At 30.4% G+C, this 14,842-nt stretch overlaps 1 protein-coding gene across 6 annotated transcripts; it reads left to right on the plus strand.

The window, feature by feature from the left end:
• Positions 1-8,046: 8,046 nt before the first annotated feature.
• On the plus strand, positions 8,047-12,512 carry LOC100784159 (dihydroceramide fatty acyl 2-hydroxylase FAH1). 6 transcript variants are annotated; one of them, XM_026123658.2, is made up of 7 exons: positions 8,047-8,236; positions 9,127-9,184; positions 9,376-9,525; positions 10,117-10,313; positions 10,478-10,583; positions 11,311-11,457; positions 12,168-12,512. In XM_026123658.2, exons 2-7 carry the CDS (start codon positions 9,134-9,136, stop codon positions 12,282-12,284), a joined length of 768 nt encoding a protein of 255 aa, XP_025979443.1. In that variant the 5' UTR covers positions 8,047-8,236; positions 9,127-9,133; the 3' UTR covers positions 12,285-12,512. The 6 variants fall into 6 exon arrangements, with proteins under 6 accessions (XP_025979443.1, XP_006586857.1, XP_040861261.1 ...); XM_006586794.4 differs by having other exon boundaries at positions 9,376-9,468; XM_041005325.1 differs by lacking the exon at positions 8,047-8,236 and adding an exon at positions 8,804-9,024.
• The last annotated feature ends 2,330 nt before the right edge of the window (positions 12,513-14,842 follow it).

Here is a 14,842-nt window from a genome sequence, read left to right on the forward strand (position 1 = left end):
CTTCCTATCACTTCATAACAATTATAAATTATAATACCTATATTTCTCTCTCCCGCTAGGTTCATGTAGCATTTTGGGTGTTCAAATATTGTAATTTTAGTTCATATATCGTTTTTTGTTTGAATTAGTTTTTTTAATACTATATTTTTTCATTTTAGTCCCTTCTATCAATATTCCTCTGTTAAGTATTGAGAAGACAAACAAAATATCACCTTAGTAAGATACATGTATTGATACATAGTTGGTGTATGTCAAGTTAATTATGTATAAAACATGTTTTGAAATTAGTCCTTACAATATTAATACTTTATTTAGTTCTTATAAAATAAATATCGATGTAGCCTCCGAAAAATAAATATTTTATTGATTTTATTCATGCAAAATGAGAACTTTGTTGTTATAGTACTTGTTTAATCTAGTCCCTCTCATTGTTTTATCTAATATTTTGTTAGTTTACTTAGACATAATTAGATAAAAAAAAATTGGGTGGTCCTTTTTTGAAGTAGGAGTAATCTACAACAATGCTACAAAATTTTGTCAAAATCCTACAAAACCACAACCACCCAACCAAATTCATTTACCAACCAATGAACCACAACAAATTTAAAACACTATAGCTTAAGTCATAACAAAGAAGAAAATATTACTTCAGTAAAATAAAAAAATTAATTGAATAATATAATAATTGCAAAATTATAATTTGTACCTTCTCAAGGTAGACTAAAAATGCTTCGGTGTAAACTTTTTCCATGCTATCAAAATCCTTTCTTACACAATCTATAATATGCATAAATCGCATATCTATTGAAATGGCTTTTGCTCTTTTGATTGTAAAGAAATCTCCTAAATCAATCTATGACCCATAGAAGGATCTCCTTCTACTCTCGCTTGAAGTTAGGGACACAAAGATTCTCTTAAAAGACATCATTCTTCAGTTGAAGTTTTCTCCTATCTAATTTCAAACATGGTCTTTAGAATTTCTCCTTATTGATTCTCTTAATAGGCAAAATACTCTTTTTCTATGGGGAGTTTGGTGTTATGGGTAACTATAACATAAGTCTTGAGTAATAGAATGAATCAGAACTCTTAATTATTTTGATTTGATACAAATAAATATTAAATTTCAAATGTTGCATAAGATGGCATATAGAAAAGTGTGTTGAGTCTGCGTCTAATGGATCAGGATGATGAGTTGATAAATGTCATATTTTAGTTATTTTTGGGATTAAAATGTTAGCACTTTATAATAATTTTCTTATAAATTTCCCTTAAAGCTAGTTGTTTTATATATATTTTACATTTATTAATGTTTTTGTTTAAATAAGGAAGATTCATCATGATTTTATAGATTTTGATGGTTCTTTTGTTGGATTAGTAATAAAGTTTTTTTTTAATACTTGGGGTTAGTATGGTGAAAAAAGTTATATTAAATATTTATAATTTAAAATTATAAATATGAAAAATCTACATGTAACAGCACAAAATCTACAAGCATTTAAAATTACGTAAAAACATGTATTGCATGGGATAATATAAATTATATAAAATATACGATAATTATATTATGTAAAACATAATTTGCATTTAAATTTAATATCAATAAATTAATTAATTAAATGATATAATTTGTTCCGATAAACTTGAAGAAGAAAAAACTCCTCAGATTATTTAATATTTAAAGTGGCATATTAGTCAATTTCAATCAAAATAACTGATACCCAAATTTACATATATGAATTTTTAAGGACCAAAGTCAATTCCCTTTCATTGCAGTAACAAAAATAATTCTCATGATATGAAATTGTACAATTTTGAGACACGCAAATGAAGAGAAAAATGTAGAATTCTGAAATTAGGGTCTCATTTGAAAAAATTAAAGTCAATTAATAATTGAGTATTTAGGATATTAATTAGGATATAAATATTTATATTAAAGACATAATTAATTAATTGAGTAAAATTCCTAACAAGGCTAAATATTAACTGTGTTAAACAAAAATGGAAGTTTTATAAAAAAATATAATAATATATAAATTATAAATATTCTTTTACATAATTATAATGACAAATCTGCGCATTGTATGAAAATCGAACCTATATAATATAAGTTATTAATTAAAAAATTACTAATAAAATATTTATCTTTGTTGAATTAAATTGATATTTTTATTAATTAAATGCAAATAATTTTGACATTGTTGGTGTCAAAAACTAATAAAATAATCAATTTGGTCTAACAGTACCAGCAGAGGACTAAATTAAATGAAATTTCTAAGTATAAGGGAGTAAACCTGGCAACAGTGTGCCTAAATTAAAACATTTTTATTGCTTAATTTGTCTATAAAATTAATTATTTGAAATTTTTAAATTTAACATCTTATATTGATCCAAAAAAATTAACATTGTGTTATAATTGATAATTTAATTTATTGTGTTGATATTTTAATTATAATAATCTATCTATTATTTACAGCTAATATAAGTATTTATTTTTTAAAATTATAAAATCAATTTATTTAATAATTAATTATTATTCAATTTTAAATTAGGTTAATTTATTTTTGGATCAGCATAAAAAAATTCCTAATTAAAGATCGTCTTTTGTTAGTAAAAAAAATGGAGACACAACTAAATTACTCTCAAATTAAGATCGATATCAAATTATATTATAAATAATTGAACATGGTCATATTCTTTAGTATTTTGCACAATAAAAATAAAAAAAGAAACATAAATACGTGATAACAATAAGTACTAACCAACATAAGAAAACAAAAAATAGAGAACACCATTTTTTTTGTGATCCTTGGCATGCAACTTAAGTATTTTTTTTTTGAGTAAAAATCATATAAACCTAATTATTAATTGGTTTTAGTAATGTTTTCTTCTTCTTTTTTATTACCATTTTTTTTACAATTCAGCAGTTTAAGGAGTGTAAAATAATAAGTAAGGAATAATATTAGTTCATAGAAAACAAATCTCTAAGAATCATAAAAAATATTAGAAAATAAATCAGAAAACTATTAGACATATTACTTTGTAGTGAGAAACTAATGGATTATAATTTGATTTGCAAAATCAATCCATTTTTTTGCTAAACAGGTTTCAACATCTTTTAAAATAGGCAAAAATATATTTTTTATCCTAATAAAATTAAAATATGTTAAAATTTGACCCTTAAATTCAAACATTTCCAAACCTACACTCTATGCACATAAGTTAGTCCTTTAGTCAATTGAACACCAACACGTTTCAAAACACCAACCCTTTCTCTCTCTGGCTAGCATGGACCATTCAGCCCCAAATTCCTCTCCTCACACCCTACGAACCCCTCCCTCTGGTGGCGAACGTCCATGGCTGTAGCGGAGTGCGACGACGGCGTTGAGGGTTTGGATATTGAAGGAGATATGGTTTTTGGTATCGGTTCCGAATCCAAGCTTTTCAACCAAATCTGGTTTTTGTGATGGGTTTAGACGGGAATCAATGTTTGCAGTGGGTTTTCCGACGAGGGTGTTCGTGGTGGGTTTCGTGACGAGAGCTGGTTTGCGTTTACTATTGGGGTGGTTCGAAGGGTTCATGGGTCACAGTGGGTTTGCGGGTTTATAATGTTTAACTTTGTGTTTAGCATTTTAAAACATGTTCCTTTGGAAAAGGCTAAACTTGTTTCATAACTAGATCGATTTCACCTTCTCAGGACTATCCATTGGAGAAATTTGTTGGATTTCAAAAGTTCCTAGTTCCTACTATCAATATTTTGTATCTGGATCAACTACGTCACAAGTTGGATGATGGGTTTATCTTCGGAATCTTTGTTGGATTTGTCAAATTCTTTAACAATATCAAGTGCTGAACCAGGCACAACCTCAACAAGTGTAGGATTCACAAGCTTGACGTGTAATGATTCACTAGCATCATGCAACAATTGTTAATGAACAATATGGGTGGCCATTTGCCCTTTCAAGCCAATTGTAAGAATCCAAAATCGTAAATTCGTGAACAATCCAAGGTCTTCTTGCTTAGGGGTTGCATGTTTTTGAGAGGAGAAAGGATACAAACACATTTCAGCTGGGGTGCACAGTGAGATTGGTAATTTATTGGTTTTGAGAGGAATTTTTATATCGATTACACTTTTAACCCATGCAATAAGTTGAAAAGTCTGACTCTTCATATATGTAGGTTTGGATTATGCAAACTTAACTCCAAGTCAAAATTTGACCAGTTTTAATTTTACAAGGATAAAAATTTGATGAGATTTTTGCTGACCGATTTCAAACATTTCATAAGGATGAGAAAGTTTGATCTTTAGTATCAAAATTAATTTTAAGCAAATCTTAATTATTGTTTTAGTGTCAGAATTTTATTTTAATTCCTAAAATTTAAAATTGTTTTTTTTTCTCGAATTTAGACAAATTATTCTTTTTATTCTCTAGTATAATAAATTGATATTTTATGATAATTTTAGCAGCTTAAATTTGTATTTTAAAATGATCATAAAGTGTTAAAAAAATGTCAAAAAATGTTAAAAATCATCATAAAGTGTTAGTTTACTATGTCAAGAACTAAAAATAATAATTTGTCAAAATTGAGAGACTAAAAAAAACATTTATAAATTTTAGGAACTAAAAAAATACACTTCCTAAATTCAAGATAATTAAACTTTTTAAAAATATTATAATTGCATAAATTATAATATTATGGTTGCAAAAAAAAAAAATTCCTTATTTCATTCGTCTACCACATATATGATCAACTATATATTTATAATAATCAACAATTATTAATAATCAAAATATTATACTTTTATTCATAATAACAAATGGTTATATTTAATTACAGTAAAATAATAATAATTAAATAATTTTGAATTTTCATTTAGGCTTTGTTACGTCGTTTCATTTGTTTACAGATTTTTATTTTTTTTACTTCATGAGAGAAATATTGTCAAAATTATTTTTATAATTATATTGAAAACTAATCACATTCAATTATCTTATACTATTTTTTATTGAGAAGGAAGAGTTGCTAAAATAGAAGGATAAGTTAAAACAAAAGAACACTTCTATAATGCTGAACTATAAGGTAGTGTCGAATGAAAGCCAATATTAGGTCTGTGTTCATCAGTGTAAGCTGTTTTTCACTGGTTGAACATCTGTTAAAGAGCAACATCTTCATGAGATTCTTTCCAATGTATACTCTTTTAAGAATTTTGGTGACATACTTCGAGGGGAGTATCGCCGAGATATGTTGTTAGTTGGTATAATTTGTTTACTGGATTTATGGATTTTTATTGGTTCTTAGTAACTAATATGTTCAAATGTAACAATAATAATTATAATTTCCATATTTTCTGCATTTTTCTGTAGACATCATTGGTGCTTTCCATGCTCTCAGCTTGAGCGGCTTAAATGGAGATCCTAAGAAGATTGTAATCAAGTTAAAAGATCTTAAGTAATATCACTTTTGAATGATGTATGATGAGTTTACTTCCTATTATGTTATTGTGCCACAATTTAATGTTTTATACGACCATTATATTGACTATTTCAATTTTTATGACAACAAATTACCCACCATCCATATCAAACACATGTAGTGGGGTCACAACTGCTAATCAATGAAGAAACAATAGACATATAGGCCTTCAAACAAAAGTTTAAAAGTCTCTCATTCTTTTTATGAATATCCACAACTGAAATTAGGTAGGATGAATGTATCCATTGATTGAATTTATATTATTTCATTGTTTGCAGTTATGTTAATTTAGATGATTCCCAGGAATTATCAAGTCAGACTCTAAATCTCACTCAATTGTCTGCTATTTCCCAATTTTCTGAATTGGAGAGGTTTCTCTGGAATGTCAAAGTGATTAGTATTAGTGAAATGAATGAACTTAAAGAGGTATCAACTGGAACTTGGATGATTTTATTAATATTTTCAACTTCAGAAGTCCTTACTCTCTAAATTCAATTTGTTTATTCTCTGAATTCAATTTAATGCTTAATTTTTGTCGATAGATGGAATTTGTGCCACTATTGCCACTACTCGCAACTTTGTTGAAGGGAAGAATGGCTGGTGCTACTTTGCATGCAAAAAATGCAATAAAAAAACTCAAATTCAGAATGAGCCTTTTACATGTGTGCATTCATGGGTACAAGCTAGAGATAAAGGTCGAAGATAAGAACAATGCAAAATTCATTTTCTGGGATGATCAGTGTGTTAAGTTTATGGAAAAATCAGTTGCCAGCCAGATACAATTAATGAAAGATGTATGTACATTCAACTTTAGCTTCTAATCATTCATTTACATATGCTACTTTATTTATTTTACTGGTTCTTAACTTTCACATCTGTCAATTGATTTTCTTAGGAGGGTGAAGATGATCTTAAAGTACATCTAGATCCACTTGACAAAATGTTAGAATGTACATTGGCCATGAGAATTAGGATGCAACCCAAGGTGAAGAGTTTTTTTTCTGTAATGTGTGTTTGCTGACCCCGACTTCATTAAATCCATAAGAGAGCAGATAAACCCCAATGAGGTATGCACAAAATCTGCTTTTAGAGTAAATTATTTGTTATGGTTGAATCTTAGCTTACCTTAGATGTGGTTGCCATTATAGTAGTCTTTAATGAAAATGATCCTAATACATTTACTTTGTAACAGGGTACATCTGAAGCTGTTAATACTTTAGCTGATGTGAATCAAGCTTCGCAGTGTGACAGTACTGTAAGATGCCACTGGACATATATTTTTAGTGTCTACGGTTTATTACGCTTGAATCATTGCTTATTTTATTATTTTTGCCATTTCAGCAGTCTTTATCTGCAACCGCAGATAAAGACTATCATCTGAAAGTCTCTGTGATGGCTTCTTATCCCAAGATTTGCTTCTGCATAACTCTCGTCAACAAAGATCTCAAAGCACATCAAAAGTGAACCAGATTTAAGGAATTAATGAAAGTAGTCATTGTTATGATACTTGCAACAATTCTGAACCTATTTGTATTCCAACTTAGAAGGCTCAATGTTTTGTGTGTGTTTCTGTTAACCATACAAAACAAGAACTTCTTATTTTGATGTTAACGACTTAAATGTTGTTTAAATCTTAAACATTATAAAGTATTTTGTTAATGCATGGATGATCTATATTTTGATGTTATGAATATTTGCTCATTGGAGGTTTAGAGAAGGGTGTACCAAAGTTGATGATGCCAATCCAACCAGTCAATCATTTGACTTTTGTTAACCTCTTAAATTTTGTAATTATTAATATTAATTAGATTAGATAACATATTAGTAAATTAGATAAAGTGTGTCGGAGGATGAAAATGTATTATTACTTTTGATGGGAATAAATTCATACTAATACCATAATAAAAGATAGGTTATTGAATTAAATTTTTATCCACTTTTATGCAATAGCGTAAATAATAATATCTCGTTGTCATACATTCTAGACAATTAGATTATTCAACTTTATCCTATTCTAATATTCTCAGTTTTGAAAGTTATATTAAAATTTTCCATTTTATTTTATATAATTATAAAGTTAAAAATATGGATCATAATTAATGATTATTAATTAATAAAGTCGATAGTCATGAAAAAAATAATCATAGTCATTCTGGTCAAAATAAATTCATATTAATTTTCAAAAAAAGAAATTGCGAGAAACTAAAAATCTACCCAACATTATTTAATTTTGCCACTGTGTAGATTGTAGAAAGGTGTTCAGTGTTGTTGTTCCTAACCAGTGTACTGCGTGGGCCACAACTTTAAAATATCTCATGCTACATTACATTACCCTGTCGAGATTCTGCGGGTCCCACCCACCTTAAAAAGACCATTAACGTACGAGAAGCCACTCAAACTCGGATTCTTCCCCTCCAATAGAATCTTGCCACGTCATCAAGACTCTACACACTTTCTGATCCTCACGTGAGCGTTCGCGCAGGCGATCCCGCCACAGTGCCAGGCTGTCACTGGCTAGAATCCAACGCCAATAGAGATATTATTATTCGTTGCTGCCGTGGAAACGAACGGCCGAGATTCCCTCTCGCGCGCTTTTTCTAAACAAAAAAAAAAAAAACAAACTCAACGCGCCACTCTTCTCTATCCCTTTCCCATTGCTAGTCGTGGTGGAGAAGGGTGCGGTGCGGCGTGCTTACGGTGCTTCCTCTCTCTCCGGTTAGGGTTTGGATTTCGATCTCACTGCATTGCCTTCTGCTACTGCTGGGTTTGTTCTCTCGATCCACGTCTAGATCTGGAATTGATTTAATTGTTTCGTTTCAGCATTGCTGTGTTTCTACCGTTATCATGTGATCTTTCTTAGATGTGAATTTCAATTGTTTATAGTGATTTTAGAGGTTTTGCTACTTCAATTGGATCCGTGTACTTTCGCTGATACATGTTAAACTTTTAATTCGTGGCATTGTTAATTATTTGCTGATTTCAGTCCCACTTTCTGTTTTATATCCCAACAGACGTGTCAGTTTTGAGGATTTGTTTCCGTACTGTATACTGAGCATTGGTGATTATTGTTGTTGAGGAAAGGAAAATATTCATTTAATTTTTTAATTTTCTTATTTTTAGTTCATAGATTATAAATTTTTGGCATGTGAAATTATTGTTTGATGTTGATGATAAGTAGTTTGACATGTTTTTAGTGGGATGAAAACGACGCTGGTCGTTTCTAGTAGCTATAAGGGTGTGATAGGGGTCCGTTTGTTTTTATAAAATTGCGTGCGTCTTATCATTGTTTTGCAAGTTTGCAGCGTGAAATAGTGCTTTGAGCAACCACCACGTAAGCTTTGGCATGAAGTAATGATAACTAGAGAACCTTTTTGCAATGTGGCACTATAAGACTGTAAACAAATAAGAGTATTAAAAATGAATTGTTTCTTTGTTCTTTTTGGCAACTCGCCTTCCTAGCTTTTTCCCTAATAAAGGTTAAAAATCAATGCCGTCAGGAAGGCAAAATAAAACAATACTTGTGAAGTTTCCTAACCCATGTGGCATGTAGTAGTGAGTGATACACATTATGCTTTTATATATAAGATTGTTGGTTTTTATCATTAAACTTACTTCCTGTTAAGTGCTGATACTATTTTTGGTCTTTGAATTCAGTTGCAAGATGGTTGTGCAGAACTTTGTAGTTGATTTGAATAAGGCCCTTGTTTTCCAGGTAAAGGCAAAATCCCTTGAGATTTTCTTTCAAACATGTTCTCCATGCACTTTCTTCCAGTAGTTTTCAAGTTTCATATAGGTCTCTTTTCTGTTTATGTATGAACTCAGGTTGAGTTAACAAGTGGGTAATTTTTGCTTTGTATACCAAGTAATCTCATGTTGAGTCTGATCTTATTCTCAATTTTAAAGGTTGGGCATCTTGGAGGAGCTTATGAAGAGTGGGTTCACCAGCCCATTGTCAGCAACGAAGGCCCCCGTTTCTTTGAAAATGAGATTCTGGAGGTATGCCCTTTAACTACAGATGAAACTACAAAACCAAGCCTGGCGTCACCAAGAGAGGTTGTCTAGATGAACCAATTGATGCCATATTGCCATTGGCTTAATAAAGAACCAAGCTTTTAGTAAAACCATTTAGAGCAAGTTCTTTTTTTTTTTTCAATGGTTTCTGCTAGCTCCTCTGCCTTTTCAATTTAACCATATTCCACTTGATCTACTTTTCTTCTCATGAACCTTCTGTTGGCTTTCATCTCATATGATTAAACTTTATCAGGTGAGTTTAAGTCATCTTGTCCTGAATAGTTGCTAATCCTAGTTTCTCCATGACTATTCACTTTTAATCTTGTTTTTCCTTTCATATGTTTCTACTTTTCAGCTCATTCATTCACCTCAGCGTTCCCATTAACACTAGAGTCATGTTTTGCTCTTGTTGATGCTTCTCTATGCAACATTTACTAGCATAAACATTGCTGGCTGCATAGCTTTCTGACGTTGATAAGCATGTTTCAACAAATTTTAAGATTATGATCCCATCTTCCATTTTTTATAAGTTGACCAAATTACAAATGGACAAAGATTAAATTAAATTTGAAGTTCTGGTAATACAATGAAAAAAATTTCATGTGTTATTGACTTGTTAATGTTATGGAACAGTTCTTGACGCGCACAGTCTGGTGGGCAATACCAGTCATTTGGTTGCCAGTTGTATGTTGGTTTATACATAACTCCGTACAAATGGGCCTCAGTTGTCCTCATTTAGCTCTATTGGTGGTTCTTGGCATTTTTGTTTGGACACTGCTTGAATACTCATTGCACCGATTTCTTTTCCACATTAAAACAAAGACTTACTGGTTAGATTTATTTCTTTCCCTTTCCTTTCCATAGTGTGAAACAGTATGTTAATATTTGCTTGTAATTATGTTTAACTATATCTACTTTGATTAACTTCTTATTGGTTTGAATAACACTAAAAGTTTGTTTGCTTTTTATTTTGGGGGATTGAATGCTACTTTAGGGGAAATACCTTGCATTATCTTCTCCATGGCTGCCACCATAAGCACCCCATGGATGGCTTAAGACTTGTTTTCCCTCCTGCTGCAACAGCTATATTATTGATGCCGGTATCTCTTTTTTGTCATACTTTATATTGCATTTTCCCATACTTTATTGGCTGAGAAAATATTTGTGGGATTTAAATTTTCATCAAAGGTTTTACCATGCATGCTTCCTATAATTGGAAAGACCAAAGGATTAACTTTTCTCTTTTTCCCTCTACTGTCTAAATTACTCATTTAAATAGTTAAGTGTGTTACATTGAATTTTTTTTTATCAACAGGTCAAATGACTGTTAGTGATAGACGAGGTTATATATATTGTTACACTACATATCACTGTTTAATATAACAATTTGGATGGAAAATCACTGATTGGGCAACATTGGATGTTTGAAGTGAAACTGCTTTAGATACGAGAGTGAACAGTGAAGTACAAGAGTAGCAGATAGGATTTTCATTAAACTTGAAATTTTTTAGTTTTTGTTTGAAGAGATCTTTTAATAGTTCTGTGATGTTTATATTCTCAATTTGTAATAGTAGTTTCAGAAAATCTTAAAAGAAATTTTTGCTTCTGGATTGGCTTTCTGAAATCAGAATTGAGCCTTGTATATCACCATTTCTAGCTTTCTTTTGAAAATGTCCAGAGAACTTTTTTGACATTTAATAACATTATTTGATTAGTGTGCAACACAGATATGTCCATATTGCTAAAGATTTAGAGATAATTTCTGCACATTATATTTTAAGGTTCCATGCATGAAGTGATGTTAGTGATTTTGTCTGCTGTGTCCAGTTCTGGAACTTGGTGAAGCTCATGGCGACCCCTTCAACTGCTCCTGCTTTGTTTGGCGGTGGTTTATTGGGTTATGTAATGTATGATTGCACCCATTATTACTTGCACCATGGTCAGCCAAAGACTGAAGTGCCCCGAAATCTCAAGGTAGTAAAAACTTTTATCTTCAACTGTGGGTGATGATTAAATTACCATGCATTGCTTTGATATATTTATCTAAACAAATTCGTCTTGTTCTAGCACAAATCACTGAAAATGAAAATAGTTGTTAGTTTCACCAGTCCTTAGAAATTGAAGGGCATTACTCTGAGAGTGAGATACAGTGAATGTGGAGGTATCTTGTCAAGGGATTTGGATCCTCCTTTTCTTAAGAACAAGAGTTTATTTTTTTGTTAGATCCTGCAATCTTCCATTTTGTGTCTTGGGACCAACGTATCCTGTATAGAAAATGCTTGTATCTTTCTGTGATCTGAAACATAATTTTGGCATACTTTCAAGGAAAAGCAAAGGAACCAAGTCACTTTTACAAAATAGATTTAATTGCTAGGAACACTTTTACTGATACATACTTTCCAACACATTCTTGTAATTCATACAAGACACGTTAAATACGGAGTAGGGCCTAGTTCGTCTGGGCATTATTTAATTTGTCACACATTAATTTTACAATTTACTTTAATAATAGAGTATGTTGTAACTTGCTAGCACTTCTCCTGCCAAATGTTCATTTTCTCCTACCCCTTTTTAATTTTTTTATTTTTATGTTGCACCTCTTCTTTGACTGTATCATATACTAGCAATTATGTCCGTTTTATTAGCCATGCAAGTTAAATCATCTTTCTCCCATTTTTCTGCAGAAGTACCACTTGAATCATCACTTTCGGATCCAGGATAAAGGCTTTGGGATCACTTCATCACTATGGGATAAAGTTTTTGGAACACTTCCTCCTAAAATGGATGCCAAAAGTATGTAAATTACTGTCAAGGATAGCATATGTTCTTTGGTTAAAATAATATCAAAGTCAGGAATTCCTGCTTTTATTTATCTAATTTATTTGACCCCCCAATCATTGATGTTTTCTGGGGTGTTAGCGTGCCATCGTTCGTCAATTTTGTGGTGCCAAAGTTCTACAATTAAACATTCTGTAAAAATTGATTTCTTGTATCAGATTGATTTATGATGGAAGCTCACCTTGTCCATACTCCTTTCCGGTGTAACTTCAGTACTTTACTAATATCTTTACGATTTAATTAGTGTTTCAATGTGAAAATATTTTTTTTTAGTCTTAAAGGCCGAAATTTAAATTTGTATTTTTTAGTTTGAGTTTTGAAAATTGTGCTTTAGTTTATCTTATGATAAATTGACACTTTGTAACGGTTTCAAAATATAAATTTTAACGGTTAAAATTAAAAATCAAATTTTCACAACTAAAAATTATCACAAATTACTAATTTATTATGGGAAGGACTAAAAATAGTAAATTTCAAAATTCAGCAACTAAAGAAAACAAATTTAATTTCCAACAACTAAACTAAAAAAATAGCACAGTCAAATTAAAAGATTAAAATAATAATTAAGCTTATCTGTATGTAATTAGAAGTAATTAAGCCTATCTTTACTCTCATAACTTGGTGTGGGTTGACTTTTACTGTCCTACAAATCATGAGCATTTGGACAATAATGCTTATGCAACTGCACACAATCACACTTTCGTTATAATTTATTGAATTAAGGCTTATTGTAAATTTTTAAAATAATTCACGTAAAAAGGAAGCTTGAAAAATAATTGATTATAAATATGATGCAAACAATAATTGATTAGTGTCCGAAAGCAAATTTACTTTTATAATATATAAATTTCATTATTGTAAATGATTCCAAAAGTAAATATTTGTTTTTCTTTCAAAAGTAAACAAGTTTAATTACTCACCTCATCATTGTATAATGCCTATAAAAAGTGCACTTAAAGGACAAGCGTATGCGGCTGGCAACATACTTAAACTCTGGATATCCTATCTTAGAAACTAATGTTGATTTTAAAAATAACTAAAATTTAGAAGCAGTCTAATCAAATATCAAGAAAACTTATCAATAGCACTGTAAAAAAAAAAAAAAACAAAGAATAATAACAAATAAAATCCTACTGTGTGAGTTGTTACATCGGGCCCCTGAGTAGTCATGTTGGGCGGGTGCGACGCCAATGCCTTCCTTTTTTTTGTCCGTTTTGTTCTATTTTTTGCTTGAAGATTGTGCCTCTGTTACCCACTTATTTATTTATCCTTCACCAACATAAGAAATTAAAGCATTTCATGTAATTTTCGGATAAAACACACAAAAATATCAACTACTTGAATTCGTCATTATGCCCAATTTGTCACACATTTCCTGTGAGCTTGATTCTAAGTAATATGATGTTGCTCTATAAATCTACATAAATTGTAAATTTATAATTGTTTCATATTTATTTTTATATTTGTTGATTTAATTAAATGATTAAATATTTTGAAACTCACTTTCTGTGTTATTTATATTCAGATTCTTCTTAATTATTTTAAGATTTAAACTCTCCATTGGATCTTAGTTATTTTAAGATTTAAACTCTCCATACTTCACAAATCATGGTGGTTGGTGGTTTGTGTCATGAAACTGTAATGAGCCTTGCTTTGTGAAAAAAATACGTGAATGCTGCCATGCGCCAACAAACAGACATCTTCTCATTTTTGGAGCTTATTGCAAGCAAAATGGTATAATTTTCGTCTTGTCAACTTGATATTGTCCTTGTTTCATATCTTTTAAATGCTCTCTAATTTGAATGATGATAGGGTAAGGTAGGAGTTTAATTTATGCCCCATCAAGTAAGGTTACTCTTTTTAGGAGTCAAAATTTAATAGATACGATTATTTGATAAAATTGTTAATTATTGTGAAAAACTTCTTAATCATCTTCTCTATGTTTCCAATTATATTCAGCCTTTTCTTTACATAATTGGAAATTTTATCTTTTCTCAGAATTCCTTATGGTGGATCTTTATTTAGTTGATAATACTCAACCCTGATCTGAAAGTTTTCTCTTATTGTGTTCTTGTCTTCTTGTGTGATTCACATCTCTGATCTAGAAACAAGGGATTTCTCATATTTTCTTTTGCTAATTGTCAATATTGTGTTCAATGTTATTATCAGGCTTGGAGTTAACGTTGGTGGATATGAAGATCAAGGAGTTCAGAACTTGAGAAGTCATTTGTTCTATTATTCTTTGACGAATGCAAGCACTCCTGTTTCAGTTGCCAATGCTACTGCTTTATTTGGCCTTCTTCCTCTTCATTTTAGATGCTCAAAATTTTAGGAGGTGGCTTTTTGGGCTAAGTATAGATCAACAGGATCTGCTGCATCACATTTTAAGAAGCAGCATCGATGTATATTAAAAGTAAAAGTTTTATAAATAATGCTTTTCGAGAAATTAAGAAAAAAACAACGTAACATTTTAATAATTTAAAGTGTGTTTATTCTGGTTACAAATTATCAATAATATTTG

Source organism: Glycine max, chromosome 9, assembly GCF_000004515.6.
Source record: "Glycine max cultivar Williams 82 chromosome 9, Glycine_max_v4.0, whole genome shotgun sequence".
NCBI lineage: Eukaryota > Viridiplantae > Streptophyta > Magnoliopsida > Fabales > Fabaceae > Glycine > Glycine max.

Coding starts and splice junctions, on each gene's coding strand:
- LOC100784159 (XM_026123658.2), top strand. CDS start 9,134: ATGGTTGTGCAGAACTTTGTAGTTGATTTGAATAAGGCCCTTGTTTTC. Junction 9,526..10,116: donor GCCTGGCGTCACCAAGAGAG/GTTGTCTAGATG, acceptor GTTATGGAACAG/TTCTTGACGCGCACAGTCTG. Junction 10,314..10,477: donor ATTAAAACAAAGACTTACTG/GTTAGATTTATT, acceptor ATGCTACTTTAG/GGGAAATACCTTGCATTATC.